We start from the raw sequence: 16808 nt of genomic DNA on the forward strand, positions 1-16808 counted from the left end.
TTATTTTTGTAGGGCGTACCTAACGTGAATGATGGGAGTTTGAATGTCCGACGTTAGCCATACTGATACGTTACCCCGCTTCGGGGCGTCATTGAAGAAAGGGAAGAGCGGGGCAGGGGGGATGGGATGTAAGGGGGGCGTTAGTCGTACTCGGGGGGCAAATGCCGAGTGAAGACCGAGAATGCGGTTCGTTTTGAAGTACCGGAAACCACCAGGCACGGGAATGGACTGACCGAGCGGTTGAAGAGAGACAGTGCGTTGCAGATGTCACTTTGATGATGGGAAGGTTTTTTGGTGAGGGGTTAGTGAGGACCTTGAGGGGTTGAGGTGACGGGATGGTCTGTGTGAATTGGGCATCGGATCGGAGGGTCAAACGGCGAACTACACCTATGATCGATGTATGGCCTTGAGGTTGACCTCGGCTCTCAACCTTATCGTCATTGAATCCTTTTCAGAGTGCTTTGCCTGTTGCTCTGGTACTGATTTCATACTCTGGATGAGAGATACTCAACATTCAGCGGTTGAGTTGAGGTTCTTTCTTCCTTCGGGTGTACACAGTAAGTCCAGTCCTCCTAGTTTTCAAGCGTGTGACATTCCCCCAATTCATCCACCCGTCCATTGACGAATAGGAAACCGATTGGCAAATACCATCATCAACTGTATGAATTGGGGGCGTTGTCTGGTTCTGTTCCACATTCCCGAATCCCTTGTTTTTTCCCTCCAACCAACCGCCTTCCTTTCTTCCCTTCCAAGATGAGGGGAATGACCGTTAGAGGTCGCTTCGGGAGTCGATCGAACGTGATACACGATCGGTTTTTGCTGAGAGCGAAGAGGAGGAGGAGAAAGGCATGGCAGATGATCACGAACTAACTAATCAAACTGCTAATCGCTAGAGAAAGGGGGGCAATCACTTGGATGCATAAATACTCGCTGCTTCTTTCCCTCTTCTCAAAATATCAACCCCCTTCTCTTGCTCATTCTTTCTTCAATCTCAATTCAATTACTCCCCGGTGCTTGTTCTGCGTCAAGGTAACAGTACCACCACTTACACGCAACAGATATACATCGTACGTCCCGTCCCGTCCTTTACAACTCCCGTCTCGCCGAGTCCAACCATCTCAGAATCTATATAAAGAGATCAACTCCTCTCCCGCCCTCCCGTTTGATCCTCGACCTGCCGGTACTCTTGGTTCATTCAACTTCTATTTCACACACTTCTTCTTCAACGGTAACAAGTCAAAATGGTATTCTTCCTCCCCCGTCTGGCCTCTCGTTCTTCTTCTTCTTTTGCCCTCCTCCCTTCCCTACTACGATCCTCCCTTTCGATCCCTCGTCCCGTTGCTACTCGGCTTCTCTTCCAACAAACCCGCCTGCTAACGACGCAACGTGAAAAGGTCAAAGTACTTGCCGTTCTGTACGATGGTGGGAAGCACGCTGAGGAGGTAACTAAACCGCCCCTTTCCTTCCTTCCTTTTCTTACCCTCTCCTCTCCTCTTCTCAACTTTCGCAGTATGGAGGAATGTCAAATGCGGGGTCTGGTGGTTCAATCTGGGGAAGCACACCACACCTACCTTAGAGTGGTCTCGGCATACATCGGGGAAGTGGGGCAAACATGCAATGGCGGGATACCCCATCCCGTGCCGTGTGTTCGGCGCCGGTGGCATGTGGGGTGTGTAAAGGGAGTCGAAGGCTGACGGAACACAAAAATAGGTCCCCGGCCTCCTAGGCACCACCGAGAACGAGCTCGGAATCCGCAAGTGGCTCGAGGACCAGGGCCACACTCTGGTGACGACTTCTGACAAGGAGGGGGAGAACTCTACTTTTGACAAGGAGTTGGTCGACGCCGAGGTTATCATTACTACTCCGTATGTTTTCTCTCTCTCTCTCTCTCTCTCTCACACACACACACACACACACACACACACACACACACACACAAAAAAAAAAAAAGGGGTCTGATGAGCCGCACAAGATGTTGATGCTTTGATACAAAAAAACAGATTCCACCCCGGCTACCTCACCGCCGAGCGCCTCGCCAAGGCAAAGAAGCTCAAACTCGCCATCACGGCCGGCATCGGCTCCGACCATGTCGACCTCAACGCCGCCAACAAGACCAACGGCGGTATCACGGTTGCCGAAGTCACCGGCTCCAACGTTGTTTCCGTTGCCGAGCACGTCGTCATGACCATCCTTGTTCTTGTCAGGAATTTCGTCCCCGCTCACGAGATGATTGAGCAAGGTCGTTGGGATGTTGCCGAGGCGGCCAAGAATGAGTTTGATCTCGAGGACAAGGTCGTCGGTACCGTGGCTGTTGGCCGCATCGGTGAGCGTGTGCTCCGCCGCCTCAAGGCGTTTGACTGCAAGGAGCTTCTCTACTACGACTATCAGCCTCTGAGCCCTGAGAAGGAGAAGGAAATTGGCTGCCGCAGGGTGGACTCGCTCGAGGAGATGCTTGCCCAGTGTGATGTTGTCACAATCAACTGCCCTCTTCACGAGAAGACCAAGGGATTGTTTAACAAGGATTTGATTGCCAAGATGAAGCCTGGTATGTTTTTCTGATGTCAGGACTAAGAAGGTGATAGCTAACAGATGATAGGCTCATGGCTCGTCAACACTGCCCGTGGCGCCATTGTCGTCAAGGAGGACGTCGCCGAGGCGCTCAAGTCTGGCCACCTCCGCGGCTATGGCGGTGATGTCTGGTTCCCCCAGCCCGCTCCTGCCGACCACGTACTGCGGACGGCCAAGAACCCTTTTGGTGGTGGCAACGCCATGGTCCCCCACATGTCTGGTACTTCGCTCGATGCCCAGAAGAGGTACGCTCTCGGCACCAAGTCCATCTTGGAGAGCTACCTATCGGGCAAGTTCGACTACAAGCCTGAGGATCTGATTGTACACGGCGGTGATTATGCCACCAAGGCTTATGGTGAGCGGGCCAAGCTTGTCAAGAAGGATGTCGCTGGTGCGTAAAGTGGCTGTTGAGGGCGGCGAATGGGATTTTTAGCAAGCACGCGACTTGGAAGCCTCACACAGGTGGCTGACCGCGGCTTTTTATGAGATATGAAGAATATGATATCGTTAATTCACATATGGGACCGATGCCTGTGAAGATAAGCTGTGAATACTTAGCGCCGGTCCCGACTTCTGCTGCGCCGGCGATCGTGGTGTCTGGACCTTTCGTGCCTATCTCTGCTCCGGCTTCGACTTCTACTCCGGTGTCTGCGCTGGCCGGATTCGCGGGTGAATCTAGGTCCATCATTGTCGTCTTGTCTTGATCTGTGGCTGCGGCTGTATCGATCATGGTCGCGTTCTGGGCTGCGACTCCTCCGGCGGTGTCTTCGCTCTCTGTCTTCCCCGTCTGGCCTGTCCCGTCTTCGTTCCCTGCTGCGACTGCGATCACGATGACCATCCCGGCTCCTGTGTCTCCTCCTGTGTCGTCTTTCCGAGTCCTCGTCTCTATCGCGATGCCGGTGCCGATGTCTGTGTTCCCTGTCACCCTTGTCTCGCGGCGCCTCTGACCCCTTCTTATCCTCCTCCTCCTCCTCCTCATACATAGGTGCCCTCGCAGGCCCCTTGACTACCATTGCCGATGGTCCATCTGCCGGTACCTCCACCGCATTCGCCCCGCTGGCATTCCTCACCGGGGGAGGTAGCCCTAGAGCCAGCGCAATCGCGTCCTCCTCGGCCTCCTTGATCTTGCGAATCTCATCGCGGCGCTCGCGGGCTGCTCTCTCTTCCTCTGTCTCGTTCGAGTCGGCGGCGGTGGCGTCGGCTTTGGCATACCAGTTGAGGTCTCTGCCTTTGGCCCAACGGCCCACGGGGGCTTTGAGGGAGTGGCCTAGGTAATTTTCTCTGTGGGCCGAGGTGGCTACTTCGTCCCAGGAGAAGTTGACGCCGCCGCGAGAGCCGGTTTTGCGAACTGTGGAGAGGAGGTCCATGGCAGATAGTTGCAGGGTTGTTGGTGGGGGAGATAGATGGTTGGAAGGTTGCAACTTCCGGGGTTGGGTGTTTGTGAATGTTGACAGGAGGGAAGTCGCGACGTCAGAAAGTCGTTGAACTGGGGAAGGTGCCAAGAATGTGCATCCTGGGGGCTTGCAGGCTGCCCCACTTACCCAACGTTCTGGAAGGTGGCAGGGGTCTGCGGGGCATCGGGACTGCAGGGGAGCTGCCCGCCGCTGTTCACTTTCTGGAGCTCTCTTCTTCTGCTGATTGAAACTCGAAACTTTACAACCATCTTCTCGACCAAACTCCCTTGACCAACAACATTCTCCCCCTTCTTCTTCTACTTGGACGAGTAGCTTACCTTCTATCATCACAAGCAAAATTCTAAGCGGCAGTGCACAATGGCAACCACCTCCTCCAGGAGCGATCCTCTGGATGAGATCCGCTTCACCGGCCCAGTCGAGTTCGAGGGGGGCATCCACAACAACAGTGTGCTCTACTACTTCGCTACCTCGCCCTTTTACGACAAGACCTCCAACAATGAGGTTCTCTTCCAGCAGGGTCTCAACAATCCCAACATGATGCAATTCCTGGCCACCCGAGAGGCTTTTGAGGGCCGCTTGCGCACCATGTCTGGCCTCGAGTTCATCGTTGCCCAGGAGCCAGCCGAGACAGGCCCCAGCGCGGGAACTGGCGTCTGGGTAATCAACAAACAGACACGCCGCAAGAGAAGAGAGGGCGAGGAGGATGAGATCGCTGTCCACTCGGTATACTATATTGTTGGAGAGCATATTCACATGGCTCCCAGCTTTGCTGACATCATGAGCGCTCGACTCGTAAGTTTGCTGATCTTCTTTCGGCTGCCTGCTGGGCCTCGACACGATGCTAATCATTGTGATTGCGATGTACAGGCAACCATCTCCAACTTCCTCAGCAATATTCTTCCGTCTTCAGCTTCCGTCCAAGCCTGGTCTCCTGCAACTGGCCGCGTCTACAACCAACCCTCCACTACCACGGCAGGCTCCAATTCTGTCAAAGCTATCACGGCCTCTGCTCAGCAACAATCTCAAGGTTCAAGACAACAGAGCGACATCGGTCTCCCCACAACCCGAGACTTTGAAAAAGCTCTCTATCTTCATGAGCAATACGGCGATCAGTACATGGATGAGAACCCCATCACCGGACGGCCGGGCGAATTTCACCTCTCCTCCACCGGCAGAGCCAAAGTTAACCTCTCTGCGGCTGCGGCTGCCAAGCCATTACCAGTCAAGCTCCCGACAATCAACACCAAAGTGGCCGACAGTCCTCTCACATCAAAACCCACGGGCAAGGAGACCAAAAGCCCCAAAATCCCGGGCGGTCCGGGGAAGCTCAAGAGGAGGAAGAGCAGCAAAGCTGCCGTTACCCCGTCATAGAGTAATAGGAATTCGCCTTCCTCAAAGGGCTCTCGAGAGGAGAACAGGTGAAAGTGTTGAACACTTGAGGGATGGGAGTGGCACTGATTCAGGGCACAATTCAGACTCTGCTCAGAATCCTCCCCCAAACCAGCCATCAACAATTCGCGGCCAGCAATCAGGATTTCCAGGGAAATCTTCAAGTTCCTAATATGAGCTCACAGCTTGGGGCAAGCTCTTAGGTCAGTCAGCCCAATAACCAGACGCAGTCAGCGAACCAGAAAAATGAACCACCCCACACCCCCGAGGATGATGACCACCCACCTCTCTTTTCGGGCTCCAGTTCCGCGAAGGATCCTGTTTCTGATAAGGACCCTGCTTTTGAGAAGGACGCCAGCTCTGGGGAGGATACCGATTCGAAAAAGGATGTCAGCTCTGAGGAGGACGCTGACCCTGAGAAGGACTCAAGCCACGGGGAGTGCTCAGGTCACGAGGAAGATGCCGCTTCCGAGGTAAACGCCGATTCTAGGGAGGGCTCCGGTTCTGTAACCTCCAGTCCAGGAAGACTGGCCCATGTTTTCAGGGCGGTGCGGGATGACCGTGAAGTGAGACTTGCCTGCCCTTGGGAGGAAGGTTACCTTGATCTTCCAGGCGGGCCTCTTCGGCCTCCTGGCAAAATCTTCAATCCTTTCGATCCCGGTTGGAATCTTGCTCGCAACAGAACGGATGCGCTTGGCCATCCCTATTGGTATTTCGATGACCCTAAACTGGACAACAACACTGGGTACAGATTCTGGAGACAAGCTCGAAGAGCGGCACGAGTGTGTATCTATCTTCTATGGGCGAGGGGCCCACTGAACCTAGTCACTAAGGACCTGGTGGGCCTCCTGAACATGGATTCGCGCCCAACTGGTGCAAGTGGCCTCCCGGTTTTGAAGCTATTAGCCATCAAGTACTTTTTTACTATGCTCATGGACAACAGGATGAAAAGGCTGACGACGTGGCCGATGACGGACGATGCTAGTTATGCTCGGCGTAACCAATTCACGGCCTACGTGCTCTCTGATGCGTTTCTTTGTTTTGAATTCACGGGCCGAGAGGGCGAGCCCACAATGGGAAGGATGCAGAAAGACATGTATGCTTACGATTGCATCAACAACTGGCACTTTGAAGGTTTGGCGGCCGAGGTCGACAAGAGGGGCGTCAAAAAGAGCCCGGTTCTGGAACTTCAGGTTGGTGGAAGAGTTGGGAGGGCATCTTGACCGCTTTTTACTCCCCTCTAACCCGGACTACAAGGATTGGGCAAAGTATGAACACGACAATTGGTGGTATGCACGTGATTGGTTTGAGAGGTCACAAGATGAGAGAGACAGGGAAGAATTGCTGCAGTTATCTGAAAACCCTCTGGACGATATGGCGGATAATGTGTTTGCAAGGCCGCCCGTGCGTGATGTAAAGGACGAGTTCCCTGATGCGGACGCGGAGGAGCTGCCTGTTTTACGGTGGATGTGGCATCACCGGTTGATTGGGACTCGAGCGAAAAGGATTGTGATTTGGAGCGAAAACGAAGGAGAAGGGGAAGGCGCAGGTTTGGACGAGGGAGGAGGTGAGGGGAGAGAAAAAGGAGAGGGAGGAGGAGGTGGGAGGAGTTGAGGGTGCGGAGGGAGGCTTTCATGGCGGTTGGGTTTGTGGAAGGGGGAGGGGGGGGAAGAGAGTGGATTTTTTCGTAGAAGAGGGGGTGTATGTAGCGGAGAATCAAATTGGGAATAGAAGCGAATTAATAATGCATGTTGACCATTTTTGGAGGCGTGTTGATTTTCTTTCCAAGGTCTTTGCGTTATGTGGCAACTCTTGTGGATTTCTGGATTTCTACACACACACCTCTTGATCAGTCTAAGACCTGTTAACTATCTTAAAGGGCTGTTATTATATATTTGATACTTCTTCAATTATCTTTGAAGGCGTACTGACTATTATACAAGGTTTTGGTATCTTGTTGCAGTGTCTACTTTTTTGTCTAAAATGTCTGGCAAGAGAGACGAGAGAGGTGTGTAATGATAGTAGACTTGATAGTGCTGATGTGGAGGTGATTTTGTTTGTGTGTGTGTGTGTGTGTGTGTGTGTGTGTGTGTGTGTGTGTGTGGGTGGGGGGGATTTTGAGACTTTTCCCACTTGACGGACTTGGTTCTTTTTTTTCTTTTCGTCAGGCGAATATAAAGTTGATATTGCCGCGCACGGCTTGCAGGTTTTTTGGATAGGTACCTCCTTCACGGCCCAGTTTGGGGGAATCAAGAAAACCAAGATGGGGCGGGAGAAGAGAGGTTGGAGGAAGACAAAAACTGAGCACATTGGAGACGACGAAGATCACTTACACCTTCCGAGGCGGAGCATTCTATTCTTTCCTGACTGGCCAGGTCCGGTGCCAGGACCTTTTGCTATCTTGAGAAACTTTAGACTGCGAAGCAAAGCAACATGTCGACACTCCTCGGGCTAATCTTTCAGATAACAGTCCACATCTTTCCCCTTCTAACTATCGGGTAAAGCAGAGACCAGCATCGTAAAACACCAGACACAAGAACCACAAAATATAGGTAAAGAACAATACTGTTGAAGAAAATGGTGCTCATATAATCTAGTTATTTCCCCTCGCATTGATACCCATATTGTATTCTGACACTAGGCAGTTAGCACCATTATTCAAAAGTAGCGATATTTGAAACAGAGTAACAGCTGGAAATATGCGGAGTGGTCATTCAGAAAAAGAACAATGTAGGTGATTGGTTATAATCATGGTATATATAACTCATAAACAGCCTCTCTTGCGAGAATTCATCATTTGACCAAAGTTAAAACCGCTGGGGGGTGGGAACGTACCTTTGCTGGGGGGGAGCTATTGAGTTGACCGTGTGGAATACACGATGTCTCTCTGACGAGATACTGGGCAAGTGTTAGGAACACAGACAGATCAGAGCGATGAAATGAGGTGAATGCAAGGGGAAGATGGGGTGTCAGGAATAGAACAATGTAGGTGATGTGGTTATAATCATGGTAAGACATAACTCATAAACAGCCTCTTTTGAGTAATTCATCATAGTGGAGATGGGGGCAGCAGAAGATGAAAGAAACGTACCATTGTTAAGGATATACCCCAGTTGATTATCGTTGAGTTGATGACTTGGCCGAATGAGCAGTTCCTCGAATCGTGTTAGCTTGGCCCAGACTCGAATCAGAGTAGAAAAGGAGGAAGTAAATAGTGTCATGATCAGAAATAGAACAATGTATAGGTGATGAATGTAATCATGGTAAATTACTCATAAACAGCCTCGTGAGAGAATATGCATCATGTGGACCAATAAAAAGAGTGTGTGTCGGGGAGTGTGACATACTATGGCGGACGAGAAGGTGGTGGACCTCAGTGGTCATGGTCAAGAGACGGGCTGTGTTACTGTTGACAGGTTAGTCACTGTGCAGTGAAGCGCATGAAAAGAGAAAAGTGTTTCGAGTGTGTCTGATCAGAAATAGAACAATGTATAGGTGTATGTAAATCATCAAAAAAGATCTCATAAACAGCCTCGTAAGAGAAATGCATCATGGTGACAGTGTGAAGAATCGAAGAAGGATTGTTACGTACCAAAGAACCAGCAAATGAACTCGTGGCTGAAACACGAGAGACGTTCAACTCGTAGGTATCTCCTCAGACTACTCCAGGTTAGCCAATGTGTTCCAGGTTAGGCAGAAGCAGATGAGTTGGGAGTTGATGGTGTAATCAGAAATAGAACAATGTATAGGTGATAAATGTAATCATTAAAAAGATTTCATAAACAGCCTCGTGAGAGAAGTACATCATGGCAGACGGGATGAAGGAAGATTGTAGTATGACTACTTACTTTAAAAAACAGCTCAAACATTGCAAACTCCATATCAACTATCGCCCAGTTAGCCAACCTGCCCAACGCCAATGACGAAGAATAAAGGGTTTGAGTTGCCTCAGAAATAGAACAATGTATGGTGTTAAGTGTAATCATCAAAAGATTTCATAAACAGCCTCTTTCGAGAAATGCATCATAGAGCAATAGCATAACCAACAGCGCAAGTGAACTCCTTGTCGCCAGCCAGCCAGCCAAAAACGAGAGAAGAAAGGAATCAAAACTTACCTCCAACACGACTTCCAGCGGGGGACCGCGGATGACAACAAATACCATCTCAAATTAAGAGTTATCCTATCGCTATATAAGTGTATCATAAGTCATTATTACTCAACAATCCAACCCTTCCCAGGAACCTTGCGCTGTGTCACTCTTCTTGCTGGCAATGGCCATCCCAGCCCTCCAGCGCCGCCCTCAGCCCGAAGATATGGGATCGCCCAGACCTCCTTCGTCTTGCCATCGGCACTTTCAGAGCCCTTGACCTCTTTGATGGGCTTGCCATACGTGAGAAGTGGCGTACCCTTGGCTAGAGAAGCGATCTGGCCTGCTGTCAAGTCCGTCAAAGCATGCATCCTCGTCTTGACCTTCTTCTCACCGTCTGCGCCTGTGTTGCCAGCCTTCTGGAGGTAGGCATAGCAGATGTACTCGGGGCATTCGGCAGTGCTGAGATGAGCAAGAGGAGAAGTTGGATGTATGTATACTAGCCTGTCAAGAGGATCCTCAACCTTTCGATCACCCTCAAGCGGGATGAGAGGGATGTATGGAACATCGATCGCACGACGTGGTTTCCTGTACGTCTCAGGCGGGTTAGGAGCCTTGTCAGCCCTGATGGCGACTTGATCAATGAAGCCTGCGGCAACCATCTGCTTGAGAGCTTGAACCTGTGTAGCAGAAGGAGGGTCCAGTTTCTCCTCAAGCTTGAAATTGGCGTGTTGTGGAATGTTGGTCCTCAGGAGATCCGCGATCTGGAATTGCAGCTGCCGAATTTCCTTTAGGATCTTGAACCGCACAAAGTGGCTTTCGCACCAGGCTTCTGTGGGCTCATGGGCAAACTCTCCTACAACCTGGAGCAGCTTGATGGCGTCACTCTTGTCGTCGAGGTAGCAAAAGTTCTTGTGGACAGCATTATATGCTTGACGAACTCTCGCTCGCTTTTCCTCGGCGATCACCTCTTCATTGGTACGGAAGTCTTCGGTGCTCTCCTCTAATGCTGGAATGGCTTGGTGTTCGTTGATGAAAATCTCACCAGCAGACAGGGCGGCAACCAGAGCAATGGTATATGGCAGGCAGCCGTGAAGGTGTCCAACCAACAGGATGCGTGAGAAGCGAGGTGACAAGGGGAAAATGGACATGGTCGAGCCTGTTGGCGTGATCTGACCCTCAGGTGTGATGGCTGAAAGGTAGGTCAAAAGCTTCTCAGCCTTGACCAGGCTTTCTCGCTCCGGGGGTGTCGGGAATGGAAAGTTGACGACGTGTTGCAAGTTCATGGCCTTCAGTTGTAGAACGACGCCCTCGATGGGCATGCGGAGCAGCTCTGGGTCGGCAAAGAGAGGGAAGTCCCTTTCGTAAATCGCAGACGAGTACAGCCTCCAGCAATGGCCAGGGCCAGTACGACCGGCACGACCGGCACGTTGTTGCGCACTTGCCTTGCTGATCCAATCTATCTGGAAGCTCTGGACGTTGCTCACAGGGTCATACCGGCGCTCCTTGGATCTGCCACAATCGAAGACATACCGAATACCAGGAATAGTCAAACTGGTCTCTGCAACGTTTGTCGACAAGATGACCAATCGCGAGCCGTCCGGGGGTGGCTCGAAGACCTTCATCTGCTCTTTTGTCGGAAGCATCGAGTATAAGGGCAAGATATGCATCTTTCTTGGTCCTGTGCCGGACTCCTCATCCTCAATGTCGAATTCTTTCTCCTCTTCTTCCTCGTCGGAAATCTCATCTTCATCCATATCGTGAACCGCTCTGTCATCGATATCGCCAAAGTCGATATCCTCAGCCTCGATAGGAGCTTCCTTGGCTGAAATCTTGACCTTGGGCCCAGATGCAGTGTTCATGCCACCGCCAAAAGCAGCCTTCAGACGCTTGCTGAGTTGGGTGATCTCGCCTTGGCCAGTGAGAAACACAAGCATGCCACCTGGTGGCAGCTTTCGATGACCTCTGCTGATTTTGCGAAAGGCGTCCTCGACATAGTCGTGCCGTGTCTTCTTGGCGAAGTGGATGGTGACCTCGTGTTGACGGCCCTCCACGTCGATAACTCGTGGCGGAGTCTCAAAGAGCGCGGCATTTTGTGTAAATTCTTCAACACGTAAAGTGGCAGACATGATGATCAGCTTCAAAGGCTTTGTTGTGGGGTCTTCCTTGGCCAGCTCAGCTCTCAGCTTGACCACTCGGCTGAGCATTGCGATGAGGATATCGGTGTTGACACTTCTCTCGTGGGCTTCATCGATGATAATGGCAGAGTACTTGCGAAGTGCAAAATCCTGGGCCGCCTCTCGGAGGAGAACACCATCAGTCATGAACTTGATGGCTGTGTTGGGATCGACGGTGCCCTCGAACCGAATCTGGTAGGCGACGACCTTGGAAAAGTCTCCCATCTCCTGACCAACCCGTTTCGACATACTGACAGCAGCCACACGTCTCGGCTGGGTGACGCCAATCATGCCAGGAGTAGGACCCTTCTGGTCACCGTAGCCAGCCTCAAACAAAAACTGCGGCAGTTGTGTTGTCTTTCCCGAGCCAGTGGCACCACAGATGACGACTACGTCGTTGTTGTGGATGGCCTCCATAATCTTCTGTTCCTCAGCCACGACAGGAAGCTTGAAACGAGCCTCCTCAATCTCAGGGTTCCTTGTGACGGTGACGGCATGCGACTTTCTGGTGACATTGGTTGTTGGCTGCAACTCAATCGGTAGTGGCTCTTGCTCTAATGGGCGGGGCTGGAAGTTTTCTGGTCTGGGCATTTCGAGTATAGTGGAAGTTGTTGGTGTGTATCCCAGAGCTTCGTTTCGTTGCTGGTGTGCCCAAGCCTTGAATGCAGATGATCTTTCTTTCCGCCGCTCTTTCATAGACTCCTCGTCTTCCTCGTCCTCCGAGCCGGACCCCTCTTCAGAACTCTCTTCGTTGTCATCCTCTTCCTCTTCGTCCTCTCCACTGCCAGCATCACTCATGTCCTCATCCGACTGCTCTTCACTTTTCTCTGACCCACCAGCATCAGACTCGTCCTCATCCTCCCCACCCGACTCCTCTTCATCAGCGGAGCTGAACCCGCCAAATTCATCAGATACTGGTTCTTCGTGAACGACAGGCGCAGCTAATGAGAACTTCGACTTCACACCGCCTCTCTTTTGTCTCTTTGCAAGCACTGGGCGGCCAGAGTCGTCGACCTCGAGTGGCCGTTTCAGACCAGAGCCGACTGCCGATGTGGTAGGAGCTGCCGCGGTTGTAGAGGACTGTGGTTGATCTTGCTTGGCGCTGGTCCCCTGCTGTGTCGTCCTGGATCCTTCCTCCTCAGGCTCGTCGGATTCCTCCGGTTGCCGATGTTGTGGGACCTCCCCCTTCTTAACAGTGCGCTTCTGGTAGAGCAGCGTCAAGTCTGACTTATCCACGCCGATACCGGCATCCTTCTCCCTGAGAACGCGGCGGATGGCTTGCTTCTTGGTCTCCTTAACTTGACCAATTGACTTGGCACTGCTGAATAAACTGGTGTCGATCTTGTTGGCCTCGAGTTTTTTAAGGAGCTCTCGGTTCTCATCCTTCTTCAACTTGCTTTCGATGTATTTCTCAAGACGTTTGGCCTTTTTTCCAGTGACCTTGGTGCCGTCGGGCTTTAGTGACTCACGCAACTGTTTTCTCTTCTCCTCGGCCTCAGCCTGCTGCGCCGGGGTGATCTCAACAACATTGGAATCTGCATCGAGCTCTGTGTCGAGAGTAGCTCTCTCCTCGGCGCGTTGGCGCTCAAGATGCTTCCGCTTGCGCTGACGTGGGACGAATTTCTTGACGGCCATCTTTGTCGCCCGGAAACCAGCTCCCGTAATGTGTGTTTTGGCGACTTGGATCTGTTCAGACCACAGTGGAAATTCTCACAATCTCCAATCCTTCTTTGAGATTTCGAGACAAATCTTGTCCGCCCGGCAGAATTCTGGAGCTAAGCACCCACCCCACATTGAAGAGTGGGGCCAGGCATCACAGTGCATCTGACAGTGTGCGACACCATGCAGCCATATAGAGTGAATGAGAACGTTGGAGATGTTTGCCAGTTACAAGACTTTAAGACTAAGGCTTTCGTCCAAGGCTCATCAACGGCGGTAGCAAACAACTGATCTGAGTATCTTCAACATGGACGGCACATCTATTCAGCAGGAGCCCTTTCCTGCCCCCTCGAAGACTGCTACTGGAATCATCAACGGTGTCCCAACCGAAGTGGAAGCAACCAGCTTCTCAGACAAGATCATGCTCACCGTGTCTCAAGGTGGCCGCCTTGCCCAATGGGTAAGTCAACCGATGATACATAAACCCTTATTCCAATATGTCACTCACGTTCGAAAAGGTGTCAGTACCACTCTCAGAACCATCTTCAGCGTCTATCGATATGGCTCTTCCTGGCTCAAGTACTCTGCCTTCAGCACACCTGACACCCAGCACATTACTTGGCGGCGGTGATTCTGATAGGGAGACGATGGGCCATCTGTACGCCACTCAGATTGCAAGCCATTTGGCTCTGCGTAACCCAGATGAGAAGAGAACCCTCTTGTTAGGGTTGGGATTGGAGAAGGTGGATGGAGGAGGCGAAGCGTTTTTTGACTTTCTCGAGTTAATGCTACAGGTTATCTGAGGACGATGAGAATGGGCCCAATTGGTATCCAAAGATGGAGAGTGTTGTCATAGGTTTCTGCAGGACCGTTCTTTCCCCATGTAGCGAACTTCTGGAGCTCTAGGTTGATGTATTACTAGAACCAAATGGTATGATACGGGGATATTGAATCGAAGCGTCGTAATTCACACAACTTGGCCAAGTGAAGCGTATCTCTGGTTCAGACCACGTTCAGGATAAGTTCGAGATCTCGGCCAAGACCTCACTCAGAGCAACCCTAACCCGGCTCAGCGAAGCCCCAACTGCCCCACAAAACCTAACCTTTGCCCTTGCGCCAAGATTTCAGGGCAGACTGGCGGACCCACTTTACAGCTGCACGCACCGGCAAAAATCCGGTGCTGGCTCTCAGGTCCTGTGCCCACCAAAAAAATACCCAGCCCTAAAATCTACGGCGGGACCCGAAATAGCTCTTTGCGAAGAGCATCACCGTCGACGAATTCCGGACATCGTCACTAACCAGCAGCCACCATGGTATGCCCACCGCAATCGCTGTATCACGAGGAGAAGATGCTGACTATCGCAGCCTACCCGGTTTTCCAAGACAAGAAAGCACCGCGGCCATGTACGTTCTCCCCGCCGACCGGAAATGCTGTTTGAATTGATTACTGACTGTGTGCTCTCCAGGTGTCCGCCGGTAAGGGGTATGTAACGATCAATCGGCCGACCGCAACGAATTCATATTGACGAATAATTTTCCAGTCGCGTCGGCAAGCACAGAAAGCACCCGGGTGGTCGTGGTATGGCCGGTGGTCAGGTACGACGAAATCATCTCGAAGTTTGGATGGAAACAGGACATGGGCTAACTCGACGAAAAGCACCACCACCGCACCAACCTCGATAAGTGTACGAAACCATCGCCCTGGGGATTGGATGGGGTTTGATGGCGGGAAAACTGGAGGGGACTCTAGCTTCACGCTTCAAGCCACCATGCCGCCCCGCGACAACGAGACTTGACAAATGCTAACGACTGGAATCAGACCATCCCGGTTACTTCGGAAAGGTCGGCATGAGACGTACGTTCCCCCCGCGATCGATAACGGCTTGAAGTGAAGGAATTAGGAATTGACTGTTTGGATAGACTTCCACCTTCTCCGCAACCACGAGTGGGCTCCTACCATCAACATCGAGAAGCTCTGGTCTCTCGTCCCCCTTGAGACCCGCGACAAGTACGTCAGCGGCGCCAAGACCGACTCTGCCCCCGTCATCGACCTCCTCGCCAACGGCTACGCCAAGCTCCTCGGCAAGGGTGAGTGATTTGGAAGTTCTTTTTGAGGAGGAATGCGTGGGCTAACTCTGTCCCCAGGCCGTCTCCCCGAGATCCCCGTCGTTGTCCGTGCCCGGTACGTCAGCGCCGAGGCTGAGCGCAAGATTGTTGAGGCTGGTGGTGTTATCGAGCTCGTCGCTTAAATAGGAAGCGGGTTTGGGAAAATAGAGGCAGCGATTTGACATTTTCGGTCACGAGGGAAATACCGGATAGTGAACCCAATGGCATACGGATCGGGCGTTGAAACGTTCAGCTACGAGCTAGGTCCCGGCGTCCTGGTTGGTTCCTGGGGTGATGAAGATACACACCTCCAGATATTGCAGCATTTTGGGAATGGGATGTTTGATTTGCATCTTCCGGCCCCTCGGTCCCTCGACCGTTCATGTTACTCCGTATCGAGGTGCGAACAATGACATCTCCTGCTGAGTTACGAAACATGTTTTGATCCATCCAGCTGCCTTTGTGTTTTGGACCCTTGATGGATAATTCCGTCGTCTTGCTTAATACAGCGGCAGTCCGCGCTTTCTCTTGCAACAGTCACACAACTACCACCGCCCACTGAATCCATCACTGGCTGAACTGAGCGGTACCGAGTCTTCATATCAGGTCATCAAATGCCAACATACGACAGTCTTTTGCTTGGTACTTGGATGCTTTGTGTTACTAACCTCGACGAATAAAACTAACCTCTACCAAGTAACCCGCACATAGTCTGTACCACAAACTTCCGACATTATCGTGGCATTTTACAAATGCCGAGAAAGCGACGCTCGCACTCAGGAGCGCCACGACCGAGCACGTATTTATCACCATGGATCGGACTGTCAGCCGTGGTGCATGATGGCGTTGCCGGCAGTGGGATATTGAGTCAGCATATCCGCGGGAGAGCATCCGTGAGGCCATAGGTCCTGAGATGGGTTCTATGAAGACAAATCATTCGGCGATAGGTGCATGCTGATGAATCTGACCATCTACGCCATGCATGAGAAAAGAAACAATCGGTCGCACAGGGTAGACATTCGGTATAGGCCGTGGAGGACAGCCCGTGTTGTTTGGAGTTTGAAGAGCTCACCCCGCTTACGATCTGCTCTCGGGGTAGTACATCGCGAGGCTGGATGGTGTTTCGGTGGGTTTTGCATACGTACTGACGGGTATATATAAGTTCTGCTATTCTACTTGTTATCCTTGGTGGTGTTCTGTTGTTTCTCCATATGCACTCACACCCCTTTACAACTCACTTACACTAAATTATCTCCCCGATATTCACTTAGACACCACACCGCACCGCACCACCATGCTTATTCTCCCCTTCTTTTCCTCCTCCCCTTTCCACCGCCAAAACCACCAAAACTAAACTCCAACGGCATCCCCCTTCTCTTCCCTCCCCCTCAACCCCCGGCCCCTTA

The 16808-nt window shown here is 51.8% G+C and overlaps 8 protein-coding genes across 8 annotated transcripts; 6 read left to right on the plus strand and 2 right to left on the minus strand.

Annotated features, from left to right (window-relative positions):
• Nucleotides 1-398: 398 nt before the first annotated feature.
• FDH1_2 (formate dehydrogenase (NAD+)) lies at nucleotides 399-2967 on the plus strand (the record flags this gene model as incomplete). Its single annotated transcript, XM_062944869.1, has 6 exons — nucleotides 399-557; nucleotides 630-1244; nucleotides 1395-1442; nucleotides 1711-1865; nucleotides 2001-2545; nucleotides 2597-2967. Exons 2-6 carry the CDS (start codon nucleotides 1242-1244, stop codon nucleotides 2965-2967), a joined length of 1122 nt encoding a protein of 373 aa, XP_062803743.1. The 5' UTR covers nucleotides 399-557; nucleotides 630-1241.
• Nucleotides 2968-3122: 155 nt separating this feature from the next.
• Nucleotides 3123-3935, minus strand: QC764_211640 (uncharacterized protein; the record flags this gene model as incomplete). Its single annotated transcript, XM_062944870.1, has 1 exon — nucleotides 3123-3935. The coding sequence occupies one exon, from the start codon at nucleotides 3933-3935 to the stop codon at nucleotides 3123-3125; it is 813 nt and encodes a 270-aa protein (XP_062803744.1).
• A 405-nt stretch (nucleotides 3936-4340) lies between these two features.
• On the plus strand, nucleotides 4341-5354 carry MED6 (Mediator of RNA polymerase II transcription subunit 6; the record flags this gene model as incomplete). Its single annotated transcript, XM_062944871.1, has 2 exons — nucleotides 4341-4775; nucleotides 4851-5354. 2 exons carry the CDS (start codon nucleotides 4341-4343, stop codon nucleotides 5352-5354), a joined length of 939 nt encoding a protein of 312 aa, XP_062803745.1.
• Nucleotides 5355-6226: 872 nt separating this feature from the next.
• On the plus strand, nucleotides 6227-6595 carry QC764_211652 (uncharacterized protein; the record flags this gene model as incomplete). Its single annotated transcript, XM_062944872.1, has 1 exon — nucleotides 6227-6595. One exon carries the CDS (start codon nucleotides 6227-6229, stop codon nucleotides 6593-6595), a length of 369 nt encoding a protein of 122 aa, XP_062803746.1.
• Nucleotides 6596-9585: 2990 nt separating this feature from the next.
• Nucleotides 9586-13272, minus strand: ECM16 (putative ATP-dependent RNA helicase DHR1; the record flags this gene model as incomplete). The annotated part of the gene is made up of 1 exon (XM_062944873.1): nucleotides 9586-13272. The coding sequence occupies one exon, from the start codon at nucleotides 13270-13272 to the stop codon at nucleotides 9586-9588; it is 3687 nt and encodes a 1228-aa protein (XP_062803747.1).
• A 236-nt stretch (nucleotides 13273-13508) lies between these two features.
• On the plus strand, nucleotides 13509-14099 carry QC764_211680 (uncharacterized protein; the record flags this gene model as incomplete). Its single annotated transcript, XM_062944874.1, has 2 exons — nucleotides 13509-13756; nucleotides 13815-14099. Exons 1-2 carry the CDS (start codon nucleotides 13604-13606, stop codon nucleotides 14097-14099), a joined length of 438 nt encoding a protein of 145 aa, XP_062803748.1. The 5' UTR covers nucleotides 13509-13603.
• A 507-nt stretch (nucleotides 14100-14606) lies between these two features.
• On the plus strand, nucleotides 14607-15545 carry RPL28 (60S ribosomal protein L28; the record flags this gene model as incomplete). The annotated part of the gene is made up of 7 exons (XM_062944875.1): nucleotides 14607-14700; nucleotides 14763-14772; nucleotides 14838-14892; nucleotides 14954-14981; nucleotides 15116-15151; nucleotides 15217-15384; nucleotides 15442-15545. The coding sequence occupies 7 exons, from the start codon at nucleotides 14607-14609 to the stop codon at nucleotides 15543-15545; spliced, it is 495 nt and encodes a 164-aa protein (XP_062803749.1).
• A 78-nt stretch (nucleotides 15546-15623) lies between these two features.
• QC764_0043400 (uncharacterized protein) lies at nucleotides 15624-15881 on the plus strand (the record flags this gene model as incomplete). The annotated part of the gene is made up of 2 exons (XM_062940311.1): nucleotides 15624-15802; nucleotides 15857-15881. The coding sequence occupies 2 exons, from the start codon at nucleotides 15624-15626 to the stop codon at nucleotides 15879-15881; spliced, it is 204 nt and encodes a 67-aa protein (XP_062803750.1).
• Between the last annotated feature and the right edge of the window lie 927 nt (nucleotides 15882-16808).

The sequence above is a fragment of the Podospora pseudoanserina genome, chromosome 2, assembly GCF_035222485.1.
Source record: "Podospora pseudoanserina strain CBS 124.78 chromosome 2, whole genome shotgun sequence".
NCBI lineage: Eukaryota > Fungi > Ascomycota > Sordariomycetes > Sordariales > Podosporaceae > Podospora > Podospora pseudoanserina.